A 19,247-nucleotide genomic window follows, 5' to 3' on the forward strand; every position below is an offset into this window, starting at 1 on the left:
TCTAAAGTAAAAAAAATTAGGATATTGGACCAATCAAATATGAGAAAATTAAAAATCATTTTCTAGCTCTAACTTACAAATTACATTTTCCTTCATACCAAACACATGCACCCTAAATTACAAATTTCGTTCTAGATGAATATTTTTTAAATATGTATTTTCTTTCTTTTTTTTGTTATTATAACCGTTGATCCAAACTCCAAAGTCACAGCTCTTTTTTCTACTACTATAAATGAAAGGAGCTGCAGAAAACTTTAATACAAGATATAGAAGACATTTTAAGTGACATTGTAAAAAAAAAAAAAAATATGATGTATTTTTCACTCTTTGTAGACCTCCTTACCATCATTATTCTCAGTTTTCTTCTTGCCAGAAAGAATAGAAAAAACAATACCCCACCAGGTCCTGTAGGGTTGCCATTAATTGGAAATTTGCATCAATATGATAGTTTTGCCCCGCATCTCTATTTTTGGAAAATTTCTCAAAAATATGGAAAAATATTCTCATTGAAACTTGGTTCTTCTAATATGGTCGTAGTTTCTTCAGCAAAATTAGCTAAAGAAATTTTGAAGACACAGGATTTAGCATTTTGTAGTAGAGCTTCTATTCTTGGCCTGCAAAAATTGTCTTACAATGGTCAAGACGTAGTGTTTTCACCTTACAATGACTATTGGAGAGAACTTCGAAAAATTTGTGTTCTTCATGTACTTAGTCTCAAGAAAGTGCAATCATTTAGTCCAATTCGTGAAGATGAAGTATCAAGAATGATCAAGAAAATATCTCAACAAGCTGCCACTTCACAAATTACAAATCTGAGCAGTATAATGACTTCACTAACAACTACTACTATTTGTAGAGTTGCTTTTGGTATTAGGTACGATGAAGAAACACAAGATAGGAGGAAATTTGCTGAACTTTTAAAAGTTACAGAAGAAATGTTGGGAGGCTTTTTCATCTCTGATTATTTTCCTCTCTTAGGATGGATTGATAAACTCTCTGGAAAAATAAATAAACTTGAGAAGAATTTTAAGGATTTGGATGAGTTTTACGAAGGACTCATTGAGCAACATCTCAATCCCAATAGGCCAAAATCCATGGAAGGAGATATTGTTGATCTTTTGCTCCAATTGAAGAAAGAGAAATCAATTCCAATTGATCTTACTTTGGACAACATAAAGGCTATAATAATGAACTACTCCATTTTTTGTCTATTTTATATGCTTGCTAGCTCTAGTCAGTTGCTTACATCTAGCTAAGCAGTTAACCTTACGAATTTCAACTTTCCACGTGATATGTTTAAGACCATAAGATCAAATGATATTTGATAAATTTTACATATCTTTAATTTAAAAACCACACGATTCTAAAGTCTTATTTACTTTTTTAAACCCTATGACAAGTCAAAATCAGACAACAATTGAAACGGAGGGAGTATCAAGTAATCATGTTTAGATGTTAAAATTCTTATGTATGCAAAGTCTTGTGTTGTTAGATATATTGGCTTGGTATAAACAACTTGTCGTGTGGCTAAGTTTTTTTGCTCAGTTATAATTATGGCACGATCATAATATAAAGAAAGATTTTTTTCAAATGTTAAAGAAGTGCCTTTTAAACTTGTGAAATTACACATGTTCTAACATTTTATGGTTAGGAAACATTTCAATTGATGTAACAATGCTGAATTTAATTTTATTGTCCAACTCTGTCTGGTAGAATATGCTAGTAGGTGGAACAGACACGAGCGCAGCTACAGTAGTTTGGGCAATGACAACCTTGATGGAGAACCCGAATGCCATGAAGAAAGTTCAAACAGAAATTAGAGAATCGGTTGGGAAAAAGTCCATAGTAAATGAAGATGATATCCAAAATCTTCAATATTTCAAAGCAGTGGTTAAAGAAACATTTAGATTGTATCCACCAGGTCGATTGTTAATCGCGAGACAGTCAATGGAGAATACCATACTAGAAGGATATGAAATTAAACCCAAAACTATAATTCATGTCAACGTTTGGCAAATTGGAAGGGATCCTGAAATATGGAAAATCCAGACGAATTTATACCCGAGAGATTCTTGAATAGTGATATTGATTTCAGGGGCCAAGATTTTGAGTTGCTTCGATTTGGAGCAGGCAGAAGAGGGTGCCCTGGCATCGCACTTGGTGCGGCAACAGTGGAACTTGTACTTGCCAATCTTCTTTACGTGTTTGATTGGGAGTTGCCTTGTGGAATGAAAAGAGAAGACATTGACACTAATGTTTTGCCAGGACTTACGACGCATAAGAAAGAACCACTGTGCCTTGTTGCTAGAAATTATCACTAGAAATATATGAAGACCAAACTCCAGTGTTTTTAAATCAAATAAATATGAATGTTTCCTTTCTTACACTCATGTTTGGATGGTTGTAACATGCTGTTTCATAATGTATTGTATCGTTTACATAAATACAACGTATGGATAGGTCATTACATAATGTCACACATCAACAATTTGAGGCGAGCCAACAAGAAACTTAGGTTAAGGGGTGCAAAAATATAGGGTAAATGATAAAATAGGAGTCCTAAGTCCTAAGTAACGATGCAATCACATCAAATGATCGTTACACCAAATGAGACTTTTCGTCGTTATCTAACAAGGCATTTAACGATATGATATAATAGAATCCAAGTAATAATCAAAACAAAACTTTGTATTTAAACTAACAACACAATATAATACAACAGGTAACAACCATCCATGTTTAATATGGTCGTACAGTTTGATTTTATGTCTGTCATTTTCGATATACACCTGCAATAGAGTTGTTGATTCAATACATTTTCCCTTCCGGGCTGCCCTTTACTGGAACTTGGTCTTCTTCAATTTCTAGTAATAATCTCTAGGAACAAGGCACAAAGTATTTTTCTTATGCATAGTAAGTCCAGGGAAAACATCAGTGTCAATGTCTTCTCTTCTCATTCCACTAGGCAACTCCCAATCAAACGCGTAAAGAAGATTGGAAAGTACAAGTTCCACAGTTGCCGCACCAAGTGCAATAGCCGGGCACCCTCTTCTGCCTGCTCCAAATGGAAGCAACTCAAAATTTTGGCCTCTGAAATCGATATCGCTGTTCAATAAGAACCTCTCAGGTATAAATTCTTCTGGATTTTCCCATATTTCAGGATCCCTTGCAATTGCCCAAACGTTGACATGAATTATAGTTTTTGGTTTAATTTCATATCCTTCCAGTATGGAACTTTGCATCGTCTCTCTTGCAAGTAACAACGGAGCTGGCGGATACGATCTGAATGTCTCTTTTATCACTGCTTTGAAATATGGAAGATTTTGGATATCATCTTCATTTACTATGGACTTTTTCCCAACCGATTCTCTAATTTCTGCTTGAACTTTCTTCATGGCATTCGGGTTCCTTATCAAGGCTGTCATTGCCCATATTACTGTAGCTGCACTAGTGTCTGCTCCCCCAAGTAGCATATTCTTACAAGAGTAAGTAGGACAATAAAATGAAATTCAACATTGTCATATATATCATATTGAAATTCAGGTTAATTACACGAATGGTCACTCAACTAACTATATAGTAGGCCAAATCATGTTTAACGCAAAAGGTATGCACTATTTGTAAGATAGCGGGGGTATCATGATTTGTTAGATAGCAAAGTTATATATGCACCATTATTTTAATGAGGAGCATGTATTTACCAGCACCACCATATAAAGTAGACTCGAATGGTGTAGTTCATTACCATGGTAATAGCCTTTATGTTCTCCAAAGAAAGATTGATCAGAGTTGATTTCTCTTTCTTCAATTGGAGCAAAAGATCGACAATATCTCCTTCCATGGATTTTGGTCTATCGGGATTGAGATGTTGTTCTATGAGTTCTTCGTAAAACTCATCCAAAGCCTTAAAATTCTTCTCGAGTTTTCTTATTTTTCCAGAGAGTTTATCGATCCATCCTAGGAGAGGAAAATAATCAGAGACAAAAAAGCTGGCCATCATCTCTTCGGTCACTTTCAAAAGCTCACCAAACTTCCTCCTTTCGCGTGTTTCTTCATCGTACCTAATACCAAAAGCAACTCTTCAAATAATTGTAGTTGTTAGCGAAATCACTATTTTGCTCAAATTCGTAATTTGTGAAGTGACTGCTTGTTGAGATATTTTCTTGATCATTCTTGATACTTCATCTTCACGAATCGGACTAAAATGTTGCAGTTTCTTGAGACTAAATAAATGAAGAACACAGATTTTTCGAAGTTCCCTCCAATATTCATTGTAAGGTGATATAGCTATATCTTGACCATTGTAAGACAATTTTTGTTGGCCAAGAATAGAAGGTCTACTGCAAAATGCTAAATCTTGTATTTTTGTAACCTCTTTTGCTAGATTTGCTGAAGAAATTACAATCATAGTAGAAGAACCAAGTTTCAATGAGAAGATTTTTCCATATTTCTTGGAAAGTTTCCAATAATAAAGATGAGGGGTTAAACTATCATATTGATGTAAATTTCCAATGAATGGAAACCCTATAGGACCTGGTGGCAGATTGTTTTTTCTATTCCTTTTGGCTTTTGGAAGAAGGAAATTACTGAGAATGGTGATAATAAGAAGGGCTACAAAGAGTGGAAAGAACATTGTTTTGGGCAAAAGTTTACTTGAAATGTCTTCTATATATATATATATATATCTTGTATTAAGATTTTCTACAATTTCTTCATTTATATAGTTAAAAGTAAGGGTGTGTTTGGTACGAAGGAAAATCTGTTGCATGAAAAATATTATTCTAAAAGTATTTGTATATGATCTAGACAAATATTATGAGATGTGAGGATGTAGGGTGGTAGGAATAGCGGCTACGAAGTGGGGTGAAGTTGAGGTGTGTCGGAGAGTGGTGGACCATACAATCAATGTAAAATTCCACTTCTTGAATTTGTTTTCCCCAGTACCACTTGGAAAATCATTTTTTTTATTTTTAAGGAACTTATTTTCCTTGAGAAAATATTTTTCAAAAATCGTATTTGTAAAGTCACCGTCATCAGTGACGACCAAATCATGTGATCCAAAGGGATAAATGTGACCCCGGTGATGGGTTGGGTCAAAAAAAGGACTTGCAGACTTGTAGGTTGGCAAGCTTTCAAAAGACGGGGTAAAAGTTACAACGTATGTGAATCTCACATTGGAATGAAGAGTGAAGTGAAAACTCTACGAGGAATAATACAAGTTCACATGATATGCACACTTTTGAGTTCAATGATGGTATAGCCAAGGGACAAATAATATATGAGTGCTAGATGTTGAATGAAAGCAGACAATATGTGTCATGCGCTTGGGTTGTGATAAATATGATATCAAAAATATCAGACAGTCCCTCCATACGATATTCCCTTAGCGCGGTAGTGAACAAAGCATTAGGTGTGTTTGGCCAAAGCGGACAATATATGTCTTAAGCCAATTCTGTTTAATATTTATTTTTTTATTTTTTTTTTGGTTAGGTGTGTTTGGCCAAAGCGGACAATATATGTCTTAAGCCAATTCTGTTTAATATTTTTTTTTTTTTTTTGTTTTCATTCGGTGTTCAGTACCCGCATTGGAGCCCGATTAATCTGGATTCGCACCAGGTAAGGCTCCATTGGGGATAGCACTCCCAACAGAGTTTTCTCCATACCCAGGGTCGAACCCTCGACCTCTGGTTAAGGATGGAGCAGCCCCATCAACTGCACCACAACTCATGTTGGTCTGTTTAATATTTTCAGTAACTCTTAATTCTTTTTTCTATTTTTCTTTTTTGATTTTCCACATATGTCAAAAATAAGAGTCCACCTATAATATCGGTGTATGGTAGTCTAGGTCCCCCCCCCCTCTCTAATTTCAGATCCCTCCTCGAAGAGTCTTATCATTATCGACGGTTGGTTTGAAGTTTATGAGTTCTGAATTTGCTATTGTACACAGAACTTGTTTTAATTGCTGAGTTTGCAACTAGATATTTATACACGCGTTGTTCAATAGGTTTTCTGATACAAAAACAAAATCTAATAAATTAAGCAAAAAATATTGACTTCGTTCAAACCTGTTAATTGCTAATAATACAACTCCGCACCTGCTTACCATATTTAATTTAGCAAGATAGTATAGACTCATTTAGTCGACCATTAGAATTGGAGGTTTGGTTTATGTCCTCTTCGACTCTTGAGTATCTGCTTGTAATTGTATAAATATATTTTCTATTTAATAATATACGACGGCGTAGAGGTTAATGTCAAAACTTTGTGCCCATGGGAGATAAAAGTCTGGGAGGCTGAATTTATCTTTAAAAAAATAGATATTTCGATCCACAATTTATGGATTCTGAATTTGGTATTGAACACATAACTTGTTCTACTTACTAGGTTTTTACTAAATATTTATACATTTTTAATGACCATGTGTTTAAGCACAAGCAATTGAATTTGTCCAAATCCGTAGTTAATGATCTAGCTCTGTCTCGACTTACCATCTTTAGCAAGATAGTAGACTTATATCTAATCGACTATATAGGAGGATCGGAGGTTAGGTTTATGTCCTACGCCTTAGAAATTTTTTGCTATTTTAGTAACATACGAGGTAAGGGTTAATGTCAACAATATATGAAGGTTACGTTCACAACCAATCTTCTCATATTTTTTTTCATGTATTATTTCATAAGAACCATATAGCATAGTTATAAGGGGAGAGAATCGAAGTGAAGTGGGAGCAAATATTAGTGGAATAATGGCAATATCTACCATCAGAGGCAGATCTAGAATTTTAAACTCGTGAATTTTTATAACAATCTTAAATTAAATTCACGTAAACTCATAAACGGCACTCTAACTAGATCATCCCTTACCTATCGCTCGAAAAAAATCATTTACATAACTTGTTAATTAATTTCTCCCTTAACCTTTGAAAACCACTTAACTTCTTTCAATTGCAACAAGTAAACTCCAAAACAAATTAAGTCATGATAGTTAGTGATAGAGAAAAATCTTAGCTTGGCTGTATTCTATAATTAATAGAGATGAGTTCTATAGCATGTTGCAGATGCAGTGTTCAATTTTATTTTCTGAGTGTTCATATTTATATATACGTCAAAATTTATTAAACTTAAAATATTATATTTAAATTCATATTAAAGTACAATAAATTTTGTGTGAAGAGCCCCAAAAGTCAAATTCATCAGTTTAAATTATGGATCCACCAGCGTATCAGGAGATGAGGAAGGGAGGCTTTATACAACCCAATAATCTACAAAAATTTCATGCGTTTTATTTACGGAAAAATAACATAAACATACACCTTAACTTATTGGATTTACACAAATCTTCATCCTTATAAAGTAGTGATAAAAATTCACTAATTATGTATCTTCATTGGATATATTAGGAGTTAATTATATATTTCGACAGACCCAAGATTAAAAAAAATATATCGAGAGCTAATTATGTATCTTTACAAAGGAAAAAATGCATCTTCGTTGGATGTATTATGCATCTCGACAGACCCAAAATAAAAAAAAATACATCAAGAGCTAATTATGTATCTTTACAAAGAAAGGAATGTGTCTTCATTGGATATATCAGGAGCTGATTATGTATCTCGATAGACCCAAAATTAAAATTTCAGTAATAATGTAAAATATCGAAATTTTTTGTAATTAAGCTATTAACTATCGGAATTTATGTTGTTTTTCCATTTATTTACTGATCTCTTATTTCATATTTTATCGATCTCCTATGAAAACAAAATCAAAAGAATACGAGCCATAAAACAAATATCCCCCTAAAAGAAAACATTACGAACATGAATCTTTTATCGTAGACATGAATCATTCCATGTCTAGGCATAATATTCTTGGGCTTTTGTGGTCCACCCCTTCCCTGACCCATGTATAGCGGAAGCTTAGTATATCATGCTGCCCTACTTCTTCACCCAACGACAACTTATTTTGTCCTTGAGTATCCACAAGTCTAGAATTAAATTCCTGCATAAGTTATCATGGTCTGGTAGGCAGACCGTCCCTTTCAAATTCAGGCTGGAAAGAGTCCCAAAATCTGATGGGGGCAAGATATAGCTATCAATTTTTCATTTTTCGAGGTCAAATGAAATAATCTCTACCTTAAAAGATAGGGGTAAAATCTATGATACTCTATTCTCCATAGACCCTGCTTGTAGGACTATATTGGGAATGTTGTTAACGTCAAACTCGAGGCTGGGTATAAGGAAATGCACCTTCGGACGTAAATGTGCTACTGTTGAAAGAAATGCACGCAAATAGACAATCGAAAACTAAAACCTTTGAACTTAAATGGACTACAGTTGAAAAAATCAGATAAGGGTAAAACATGTGCACACACTACCCGCTCCAAACACCACTTGTGGGATACACGTGGTATGTTCTTGAAAGAAATTCATGTCACACTAGACAAATGGAAATTATACAACTTAAATCTGGAAAGCAATTGCCACTATGCAATTTCCCTGAGCATCTATGTTAACGCAATGCCTGTGCTGGCTAAATGCCCTTGAAATGCTATCATATAAAGCAAAAAGTTTAATTGCATGCAGGAAAAAGAGGAGATAATGCCATATTTTTTAAAAGTGGATAACAGAAACAGTAGTGACCTATGCCTCCAAATATACATGTAGAAACAAGAATACCCCTCCTGCAGTTGAATAATTTTGTTTAAGAAAGGAGTTCAAATGCAAAGCCTAAAAGAGAAGAATATATATAATTTGAATTTCACGCAAGAAAGTAACTAAGCGTCTTGATGTACTGAAGAGCAGCAAACAAATGGTACCCAATATGGTTTCGTCTTCCTCTTTTCCTTCTTGATGTCAACTGGATACCTCGCGGGAGAATTCCATTCTTTCTCCGCCTCCTTACTGGCAGCAGTTGGTGCGTCTGAGCTCAGAATTGAGTTCACTGTCTTCGTCTTAGTGGCAGGTTCATCTTTCTTGTTAACAGATGGCGGAACATGTTTTACATTTGGAGATCTGGCTTCACCGAGTAGACTTTTCAAGGGAGTGTGTTGCTGCTTCCCTGTGCTCCAGTTTGTTACTTTTGCAATTATCTCCTCATTCTTCTTTCTCCCTTGAGATTCATTGACCACATTGGTAATAGAAGGGAACCACCCAGCTTTCAGAGCTTCCGTTTTCGGCTGTTGAGTGTTCAGCTGTGTTTCGATCTCAGAAGCAGTGGCGTTCTTGTTAGCGCTTTCACCTGACTCCACCAACGTCATGAAAGATGGAGGCTCATATTCATCCGACTTGTCAGGATGGCACTCCTCAGCTCCAGAAGTTGGTTTCTGCAAGTCATGCTCCGACTTCTCGAGACCTGTCGACTCCGACTGGGTAGAAAGAACTGTTTCATCACAAATAGCAGAATGTAATTAGAGTATAAGCAAATACACAATCACAAAAGGCAACCAAAATTGACTTTCAATAAATTCTTTTCACCATACCTGATATAGAACCCCAGTTTGCGTCCAAGCTATCGGCTCTGCTGCTCGATGTCATTGGGGTATCCACTGCAGAAACAGTGTCGCTCTGTTTTATGAGCTTGTCATCGCCCTCGTTCTGTGAGGCTGATGAAATAACGCCAGTGGCACTTTTAGGGCCGTCTCCTGCATGGGAGTTATCGATAACACGAATGTTCAAATCAGTATCGACAAGCAAACCAGTGGGCTCTTTCACATCACAATCCCTGGTTACTTTGGAATCCAATACAGTTGCACTTGCAGACTCCAATGCTTTGGCATCATTGCTAATTGTGCTGAATTCAGAGACTTCATGAAGTTTTACTTCCTTGCTCTCATGCGCAGTTGCATCTGTAACTATAGCACGATCACTATGTCCTACAACTGGGCAGACAGTTTTATCACCTTCAGCGATTCCTGACAACTTTTCCTCAGTTTCACCCCCAGCTACAATTGGGTTTTCGGTTCTGACCTTTTCATGTTCGTCACGGTCACTTGCTCCAAGAGTGACCATAGTTTGATTAGCTTCAGATAAACAAGAAGCGTGTATAAGGGTTGTTTCATCGTTTGCAAGAAGCTCATTTTCAGGATGTCCACCCTTGTTCTCCTCTACCATGGTAGAACTTGTTTCTTCGGTTCTTCCAATTACAGGATCATCAACTTTCGTTGCTTGCATGGCTTCTTCCTGATTGGATGAAATAACAGTGTTAATATCTGAGTGGTCTGCTGGGGTACCTGAAGTAAGAGAGTTCTTTGAAGAGTCATCAGGTTCTTGAAGATCATCTAATTCACTAGAATCTGTTTTACCCTCTGCGGAGACCGCCACTTTTTCTTCACTAACCTGATCCCCTGAAACATCCAACGCTACCGAGGATAAACTTCCATCAGCCCTGCCAGTGTCCGCAAAAGATTGAGTCGCCTCTGATGCAGCAACAGCATCATCTTTTGCAGAGCAAATTTCTTCAGAAGAGCCTAGATCCAACGGAAAACTAGATTTGAATTTATCGTAGTCTTTATAATCTTTAAGCAGTTCAGGGTTGTCTAATGCAGGTAAATCTTTTGCCAAAGACACCACATGCACATCTTCCCTCCCTTCCTCAGCTTTGGATGAGTCAGAAAGCTCAATTCGACTACCACCACCAATTTCATTAGACGAAACAGCGTTTGTTTCCAATATTGGTGCGTAAGGCGGAAGTTCGGCGGGGATTCTCTGTTTTTCCTGCTCCACCTTATCAACTTGCTCATGCTCCTTATCTACATCCACACCATCTAATGATTTAACTTCAGCTTCCGAAAAGTTCAATTTCATGTCAGCAGATTCGGGATTTTCTCGCTCTTTATGCAATAGGTCGGCTTCATTGGGAACACTATCTATGGCTTGCTCCTCTTCCTCAGGTAACTTAGATTCCACAACTGAAAATTTTCTATTTGCACCAAGTAAATCAGATGACAAGATTAAAGGATCTGAACTTTTTCCCTCTTCCTCCTGTGGCTTTGACTCATAACTTTCATTATTTGATGTTTTTCCATCTGTTTCAGATACCACTGATTGAGACACTTCGACAGAAGCCTCAACAGTATCAACTAAACCTCCACCGGCATTAATATCTTCTATTCCCTTGAAATCATTTGGCTGGCCAGAGGACATCTGCACTTGTTTGGCTTCAATAGATGCAGTAGCACTCATATCATCCTGCAAAGAAGCATCTCCAGGGATCTCGGATTTAGTAGGGCTGGCGTCCAATTGTAAGTCGACCGGTCTGTCAAGCTTTGTGCCCAAAGATTTATCTGCCACTAGCTGATTGGTTGCACTTTCAAGCGACTCAGGATCATTTGAGATACCTACACAACCAGAAAGTGCACCCAATTGGTAAAATGGACATTCATTACATTAATGAACAAATGCAGCTTCTGAATGTGAAGGCAGATTGCTATGCCTAAGGAGCAGAGTGAAAAAATTAAGTAACAAAAACCAAACTAATATATCATAAAATCACAGAAACATATATTAGGTCACAGAAAATTATCTTAAAATCAAACTGGCAGCAAGCAGAATACAAGGACATTATTATCTCCAACAAATAGATAAATAAATTGTTTACTGCCTTTTTTGTCATGAGCCGGGGTCTATCGGAAACAGCCTCTCTTACTTCTTCGGAGGGAGTGGTATGGACTGCGTACATTTTACCTTCCCGAAACCCCACAATGTGGGAATATACTGGGTTTGTTGTTTTGTTGTTGTTGTTGTTGTTGTAAACAGACAAATAAAATAAATTTAAAGTTGCTTTTGACACTCAAAGAAAAAGCTCCTCTATTTTCCATAAGGTATCGCATTATAGGATGAAATACACAATGTTGAATTCGTAGCATCATATGACAACTCATTGGAAAGGAAATTAAAGGATATTGTGCAGTTCATAGTCCCTATTAACTACCAGGCCCCACTACGCGCACCCAATAAAGGAAATGGAACACTTTGCATGGAAGAAAAAGAAACAAAAACAACGGAAGATTTGGATAAGCGTTCTTCCCGTGCTTGATCATCATTTTCATTTAAGCAATCTTCCCATTCTTGATCATCGGTTTCATTTTAGCGTTCTTCCCAATCTTGATCATCATTCTTCCAATTATAACCAAGTAGTTCAATAGAAATTACTCATCAACGAAAAAACATCTGGTAAAAATGCTATTTTTAGTACTCCCTAAATTGCTTAGAAACCCCTTTTATTACTGTCTTAGTAGTTTCTGATCACATAATTTTGGGCAATCCAACTGTTCAACGGACAACTCCTAGGGAGCACCACAGAAGCAAGCCCGCATGGAGCTATGACAATCAAGAACAAATTGAAGCAGACAATTGTGGGAGACACCTAAATTGACCCAACATAAATGCCATCAAAGACGCAGCTACTAGGTGCAACATGAATAGCAATTGAGGAAATATCATAAAGGGCGTTCACTGGTTGTAATAAGAAGGATTTTAATGATTAATCCATAACCTAGTACTGTAAGTGAAGGGTTCAGTGGCTATCATATAGCTTCAAGACAAGAACAAAAAATGCTTACGGGATCAAGTCATTTCAACTAAAATGAATACAATAAAATATACTCCTATATTTATATTTTCAGCTATAAGTTAAATTCATATCCAAAAACTTAGTCTCCGATCAAATGATTTAAATTTCTTCTATGAAGAGATATATACTCCCCATGCCCTGTTTCCAGGGGAGCTTTCACTTGCATAGAGTTTCTCGAGTATTACGTGTCATACACGTTTTTATCGTCTATGAAGAATACCTTCAAAGCCTCACAAGTTCCATGCGCTACTAGTCTCAATCCCACCTGATTCCCCGAGTAAGATACAAATAAATAAAAAGGGAAAAGACAACATAGAAATAATCAAAACGACAAATTGTCTTTTCCCTTTCTTGGGAAAGGTAAGTGCACGACAACACGGAATCCAACAGAAATAAGGAAAAAAAGCTGCAAGCTCTAACAACCAATGCATTGCTAAGTACAATTACATACGGGCTACACAGCACACTTGAGAGACCATTTGATCTTCAACATAAATAAACATGAATGATCATTTGCCTTGATGCTTACCTCCAATTGCATTGGACTTCACATCATCATCAATTTTTTGCACATTTGTATTCAAACTTTTGACACCCTCAGGACGCTCTTCCATGACAAGGTTAATCCCGCAATCAGAAAACTCCGTGACAGCATCAGAGAAAGTTTCATCCTCTGATCGATATGATTTGTCACCAATGTCACCAACCTCTTTAACACTAGTCTTTTTATCATTAGGACCTAAAACACCAAAACCATGATCTCACAACTGAAAAAATTTCACCCGATAGAGAAACTAAACTACATTTCGTACAAAAAATAGAGATTTCTCACTTGGAGTTTGTTGATCTCCATCTGAGTGATGCTCGTCATCAGAAACCGCTGCTTCAGATTCACCACCCTTGTATCCTTCAATTTTTCCACAGACCTTCTTATGTGCCCTTCTGTGTCTAGCACTTGGATGTGGATTTGGAAAAGGCCAACCACATTTATGACACAAATGTGGTCCATGATTCTCATGCCCTGGATTCAAGAAAATCTCATTTTACAGCTCCTACTACCAACCCAACAAACTATAGCCAAAATTATACCTAGAAACGGGTATATGTGCTACACAACATTCATATACTGATACACATGCTTTCAAGATTAGATATAAACAAACCCCATTTCACATCTCCCAACAACCAAAAAAACACAATTTAGCAATGGAAAATACAGCAATGAACAATACAGTTCACACATTCAACATACATGCCATATAAAATCAAAGCAACCCCACCCCCCACCCCCATTTTGCAACTCCGAATACAGCAATTCATATAGGACTAACAGGAAATGATGCTTAAACAATGAACAAACATTTACAACTACACATTCTTGAGAAATCAAAGCAACCCCACCCCCACTCTCCACCACCCCATTTTGCAATTTCCACTACACATAAAACTCAGGTTGACCACAAGTCAAGACCCCATTGACCAATACATGACTTGAAAACACATTCAGCATCTCCCAACAACCAAAAAAAACACAAATTTAACAATGGAAAATACAGCAATGAACAATATATTTCACACATTCAACATACATGACTTGAAAAATTAAAGCAACTCCCCCTCCCCCACCCCCACCCCATTTTGCAACTTCCAATATAGCAATTCATAGAGGACTAACAGGATATGGTGCTTAGAGAATGAACAAACACTTACAACCACACATTCTTGAAAAATCAACCAACCCCCAACCCCACCCCCCCCCACCCCATTTCACAACTCCCAATACACATAAAACTCAAGTTAACCACAAGTCAAGACCCCATTGACCCATACATGACTTCAAAACACATTCAACATCTCCTAACAACCAAAAAAACACAAATTTAACAATAGAAATACAGTAAAATGAACAATACATTTACACATTCAACACAAGTCTTGAACAACTAAAGCAAACCCCCTGACACACACACCCCACACCCCACCACCCCATTTCACAACTCTCATCACACATAAAACTCAAGTTCACAAAATACAAAGTACAGAAAGTAAGAAACTCGGCAAAGCCCTTAACCACCGTAATCAAGAAATAATAAAAGTAGGCCAAAAAAAGTAAAAAAGAAACAAAATTTGGAAAAACCCATTAGAGGAAAATGAGAAATAAACCTGATGGGGTTGTTACTTTGAGATCTTGGTTCTCCATAACCAAGAAAATCAGCAAAAACAAGAAATGCAAAAAAAAAATGTGTACGGACAAAAAAAGAAAGCTTTTTTGTTTGCAAAATGTGAAAGAGGGACTCTGGTGTTAAAGTTGGAAAAGTATAGTAAATGATTGAGGGTTCGTACACTAGGGGGTGGCGTAGGGAGTGGGCGGGCGTGGGGTAAGGGATAGAGATGATTATGAGACTTGGTTACATTGCACCATGTGTTTATGTATAAAGACTTATATGCCCTTCATTGAACTAATGTTATACTCCGATGTCACTTTTATTTGTGACATTTTGCTTTATCGAGATAGATTAAGTTGGAAAAGTATATGATAAAGGCAAGGGGGTGGGGTGGGGTGGGGATAAGGAGTAGAGATAATGATGAGAATGGAATATATATTGTACCATGTGCGTATGTAATGGAGTAAAACTGTTTGTATAATGACATATTTACCCTTCGTTGACTAGAATTATAGAATCCTATGCTTTTGGTGATTTTGGTGGGTTTGAGTTCGATGGATACTAAATCGCCTTTGTTAGAATGTATTTTATTCTCAATATGAAAGTTTTCAATGTAAAATTGAATTTAGTCAGATTTTAATATAAATATTAAAAGTTAAACTTTAATATAGGTATCAAAACCGATAGAATATCCAAAAAGAAAGAAAAAGAATGAGTAAGACTTGTGGGATTGGAGTGGTTATACATTAATGACCTATGCCCTTCATTGATTAATGTCATAAATGTATGGATTTTACGCTATCAAGTTACCTAAAGGATATATACAAATCTATGGGTAGGTGTCTTTAATACGTGGCATGTATAATCGTAAAAATAAGATGGATTAATTGTGGAGTGTATAATAAGTAAAGGAAATTTAAAAGGGCAATTTGATGCATTATAGTTTCTGACACGCATGGAATTAATTAGGAAAGAGTCAGACCACAAGAGTCTATCGTTCACAACATTATACGCAATTTTGTCGTAGACTATTTTCACGGCTCGAACTTGTAAAGAAATGCTCCTCTTCAAGTAAAGGCAATTTAACATGCAAAAACTTTATATATTAACAAGGTATATAACTTAATGATGTACGTAATATAAGTTTTTAGTCTTGTGGTATGGATTAATAGCGTATCTTATCCTTCTTTCCTTTTTAGATGTCAAAAAATTATGAGAAATCATATATTATTAAAATTAAATACCATAAATACATATGATCTTGTATCATCAATGATTTTTCTATATGTGTGAATCAGATTCTCAATATTTATTGATTTGTTTCCTTTATTTGGTTAAGGTGAAAGAGGAGAAATGAAAATAAGAAAATAAATTATTTTCCTTAAATTATTCGTGGTAGGAAAATAAAAGAGAAGAGTGAGGAGCAAAGGTTTATATGCATGGAATTTTCCCTTTATAATAAGAAAAAAAGTAGAGCTAATTATCATTTATTGGGATTGTTTGGGTTATTTTGGTAATTAGAAATAATGGAATATGTGTTATTCTTTCTGATTGGAATTTGGTAAGGAAATTAAAAATAAATAAATGCTATAAATAGATGGGTTAGATTATGTCAACTTTGTTGAACTAATGGTTGTCAAAAATTCAGTGCTACTAAAAATTCAAGTCAAATATTTGACAATGAAGAAGAAAATAAGTCTTGTGATAAAACTAATCAAATAATCTCCCTAAGCCTTTGTTTGGATGGTGGTTTGTAATGGTTTCATAATGTACGGTACAGTATAATATGGTACAAAACAATGTTTGGATGGACTGTATCGTTCACTGCGATTTAATAACAGTTCTTTTGTTTGGTTTGATGGTATAATACTGTATCGTAACAGATAAATTAACTAAAATGCCCCTAATTATAATAAATTTTAAATTTATCAAAAATTATTAATAAAAGAAAACCTGATTGGCCAAAGGAAGAATTGAAATTAAAGATCTTCATGTCCAATATACAACCCTGATATCTACCAAAGAGTTCTAAAAGGTATAACCTGCACCTTTCTTTTACTAGTTATATCATGCGTAGAGACTTTAGATAAGGAAACAAACTGATAATCTAGCTAAACTAATTGTCCTATAATGATATGTATTTGCTTATAATTAGTTTACATTGTGATAGCTCCTTCTTGCAAATTACAAGTATTGAGTCCTGTTCTTTTTTTCAGTTTTGAGAAACAAGTGGTCAGTCCTATTCACTTTGGTATTAATAAAATTTTAGTCACCAAATGAAGTTATTTTGACTACAAAATATGTTTGCTGCCTTTCTAACTCTGGCGGCTAAAGGGCACAAGAGTTGGTCATCAAAGGATGATTGCAAAGCATCAGAGTCGTGTAAAATAGAAGTTCGAATTCCACTAAGAGTCTAGTATATCTTAGTCCCTTCTCTTTATTTAATATTTCGTTCTATGTTGCCTTTATTTGAAACTTGAATGGTATTTAATTATTATTGACGAAAAATTTTACTAAAAAAAAAAAGAAAGGAAATTGTTCATGAAAGTTGTATGCAGTAATTACCTCAAAAAAAAAGTATATCACAGTGAAAAGATGCTTTGAATTACCTAGAAGCCTAATGAATGCCAAAAGAACAAATGATTGACAAGGTAAACATACCAAATACAAGATGTTCTATGATGAGGAATTTACAGTTGGAATAAGAATCAGAAAAGCGTGAAAATAAATATATAATAGGATTAAAAGTAAGAGTAAAATAAGATTAGATAATAGTATTCTATAAGGATATAACTGAAAAAAAAATGACTAAACCATGCGATACCACCAAATTGGTGGTTCAAAAAATTGAGGGTTTTCATGGTACCCTAACCATGAAATTAAACCATATCATACCATATATTTTGAGAAACAATCAAAACAAATATGGTACTGTTACTAACCATACCATACCATACCATGAGAAACCACAATCCAAATAGAGTGTAATTTGTAAATAAAATACATGCTATAATATTCTGAAATATGTACGAATTTATCGTATTTGATTTATTTATTTGATAATTTTATAGTCATTAAAGAAATTAAATCTTAAGAAGTAATTAATATTTAGCATGGAATTCATGAAGTTGTTTTTAAAAATTTTAATTGAATCATACAACCAAGCATATTCTCCAAATCCATATCTATATTTCATTAAAACTTCCTATATCTCTTGTAAATATTTTATGTACAACTTTATCTTTGATTTATATAGAATTATTTTTTGTCCAAGATACTTTTTCGATCTACATTATGATCGTTAACATTTTAATTAATATTTGTAGATATCTAATAAATTAATCTATATTTTTTTTTGTAATAAATAGATTCGTTTTACACTTTTGATTGTGATAGTTTCTATATTTAATTTTGGTTATGTGTTTGGTTATTTTAAGGATTCAATGAAAGGATTAGTTTTAATAATATTAGTGGAGTTTATTTTGGGCGTATTAATAAACCGAAGAGTTAAATAAAATTTAGTGGAAAATTTTTGAAACTAAATTGAGGGGTGCAATTATGAATTTTAAGTTAAATAATTCGTTAATTTAGAGTGTAGGTATCTTGTTTAATAACCTCGACTTGAAGGATATTTCAAAATATAACTTCATCATGTGCTACGTGTTAATGTGATTGTGATGCATATACAAGATGACAAGCATATATGAGTTTACCTGGAGACACTGATAAATTATATTTCAGGTAGAAATTGGGCTTCTTTGTGCTACCTTTTGTATACATGCCCATTTATGTTGTAACTTGCCTAAATATTTGGGAAAAGCCATGTTTCTACCCTAGACTATTATCGAAAAGTCGAATCGAGTGATCTAATACACACCTTAACTATATAAAAGTGAAATTTTTTTCGCCCTGTAAAACATTATACCACTTACATGCGGTGTGGTATTGCACACGCGCCTGCCACATCAGCATACTACGAATAAAATAATAAATTTATTATTTTCATAAATTTTTCTTTTTTCTGTTAAATTTAATTTTCTTCTTCTTTAATGCCCAAAACCTCCATTGTTATGAGGTCAATTTTTTTCTTTTTTCTTCAATGTCCAAATCCTCCTTAATATTTCAGCTTAACAATTGAAATGGGTATCTGTACATCATCACCATTGATGACAAAGCAAAGTGAAAGAAGCATAATGAATTTACCAGTTAACAAAGTAGCCATGGTGATTTTGATGAACGGAAAACTTCAAGAATTCCGACAACCCATTATCGGCGGTGATATAAAGATCTTTGTTTCAACCCATTCCGACAACCCATTACCATCAGTTAACAAAGTAGCCATAACCATTGTTTTCAAATCATATATATGATCTTTCAAGATATAAAGATCAAAATCATAGCTTGGTCAGCCTAATTATCAAGTTTTCACTTCAAAACTTCATAATTAAATCATATAAATCACGATACCAAATCAAAGATCAAACAATATGGAAATTGTACCACAAAAGGCAGA

The 19,247-nt window shown here is 34.9% G+C and overlaps 1 protein-coding gene and 2 pseudogenes across 2 annotated transcripts; 1 reads left to right on the plus strand and 2 right to left on the minus strand.

The window, feature by feature from the left end:
- The first annotated feature begins 210 nt into the window (after positions 1-210).
- Positions 211-2,334, plus strand: LOC107866525 (annotated as a pseudogene).
- A 336-nt stretch (positions 2,335-2,670) lies between these two features.
- On the minus strand, positions 2,671-4,654 carry LOC107866526 (annotated as a pseudogene).
- Positions 4,655-8,576: 3,922 nt separating this feature from the next.
- Positions 8,577-15,072, minus strand: LOC107864390. Of its 2 annotated transcripts, none has more exons than XM_016710742.2 (5): positions 14,733-15,072; positions 13,402-13,590; positions 13,099-13,308; positions 9,478-11,334; positions 8,577-9,377 (listed from the first exon to the last, which is right to left on the minus strand). In XM_016710742.2, exons 1-5 carry the CDS (start codon positions 14,767-14,769, stop codon positions 8,773-8,775), a joined length of 2,898 nt encoding a protein of 965 aa, XP_016566228.2. In that variant the 5' UTR covers positions 14,770-15,072; the 3' UTR covers positions 8,577-8,772. The 2 variants fall into 2 exon arrangements, with proteins under 2 accessions (XP_016566228.2, XP_016566229.2); XM_016710743.2 differs by having other exon boundaries at positions 14,707-15,044.
- Positions 15,073-19,247: the final 4,175 nt, after the last annotated feature.

Source organism: Capsicum annuum, chromosome 3 (assembly GCF_002878395.1).
Source record: "Capsicum annuum cultivar UCD-10X-F1 chromosome 3, UCD10Xv1.1, whole genome shotgun sequence".
Taxonomy (NCBI): domain Eukaryota; kingdom Viridiplantae; phylum Streptophyta; class Magnoliopsida; order Solanales; family Solanaceae; genus Capsicum; species Capsicum annuum.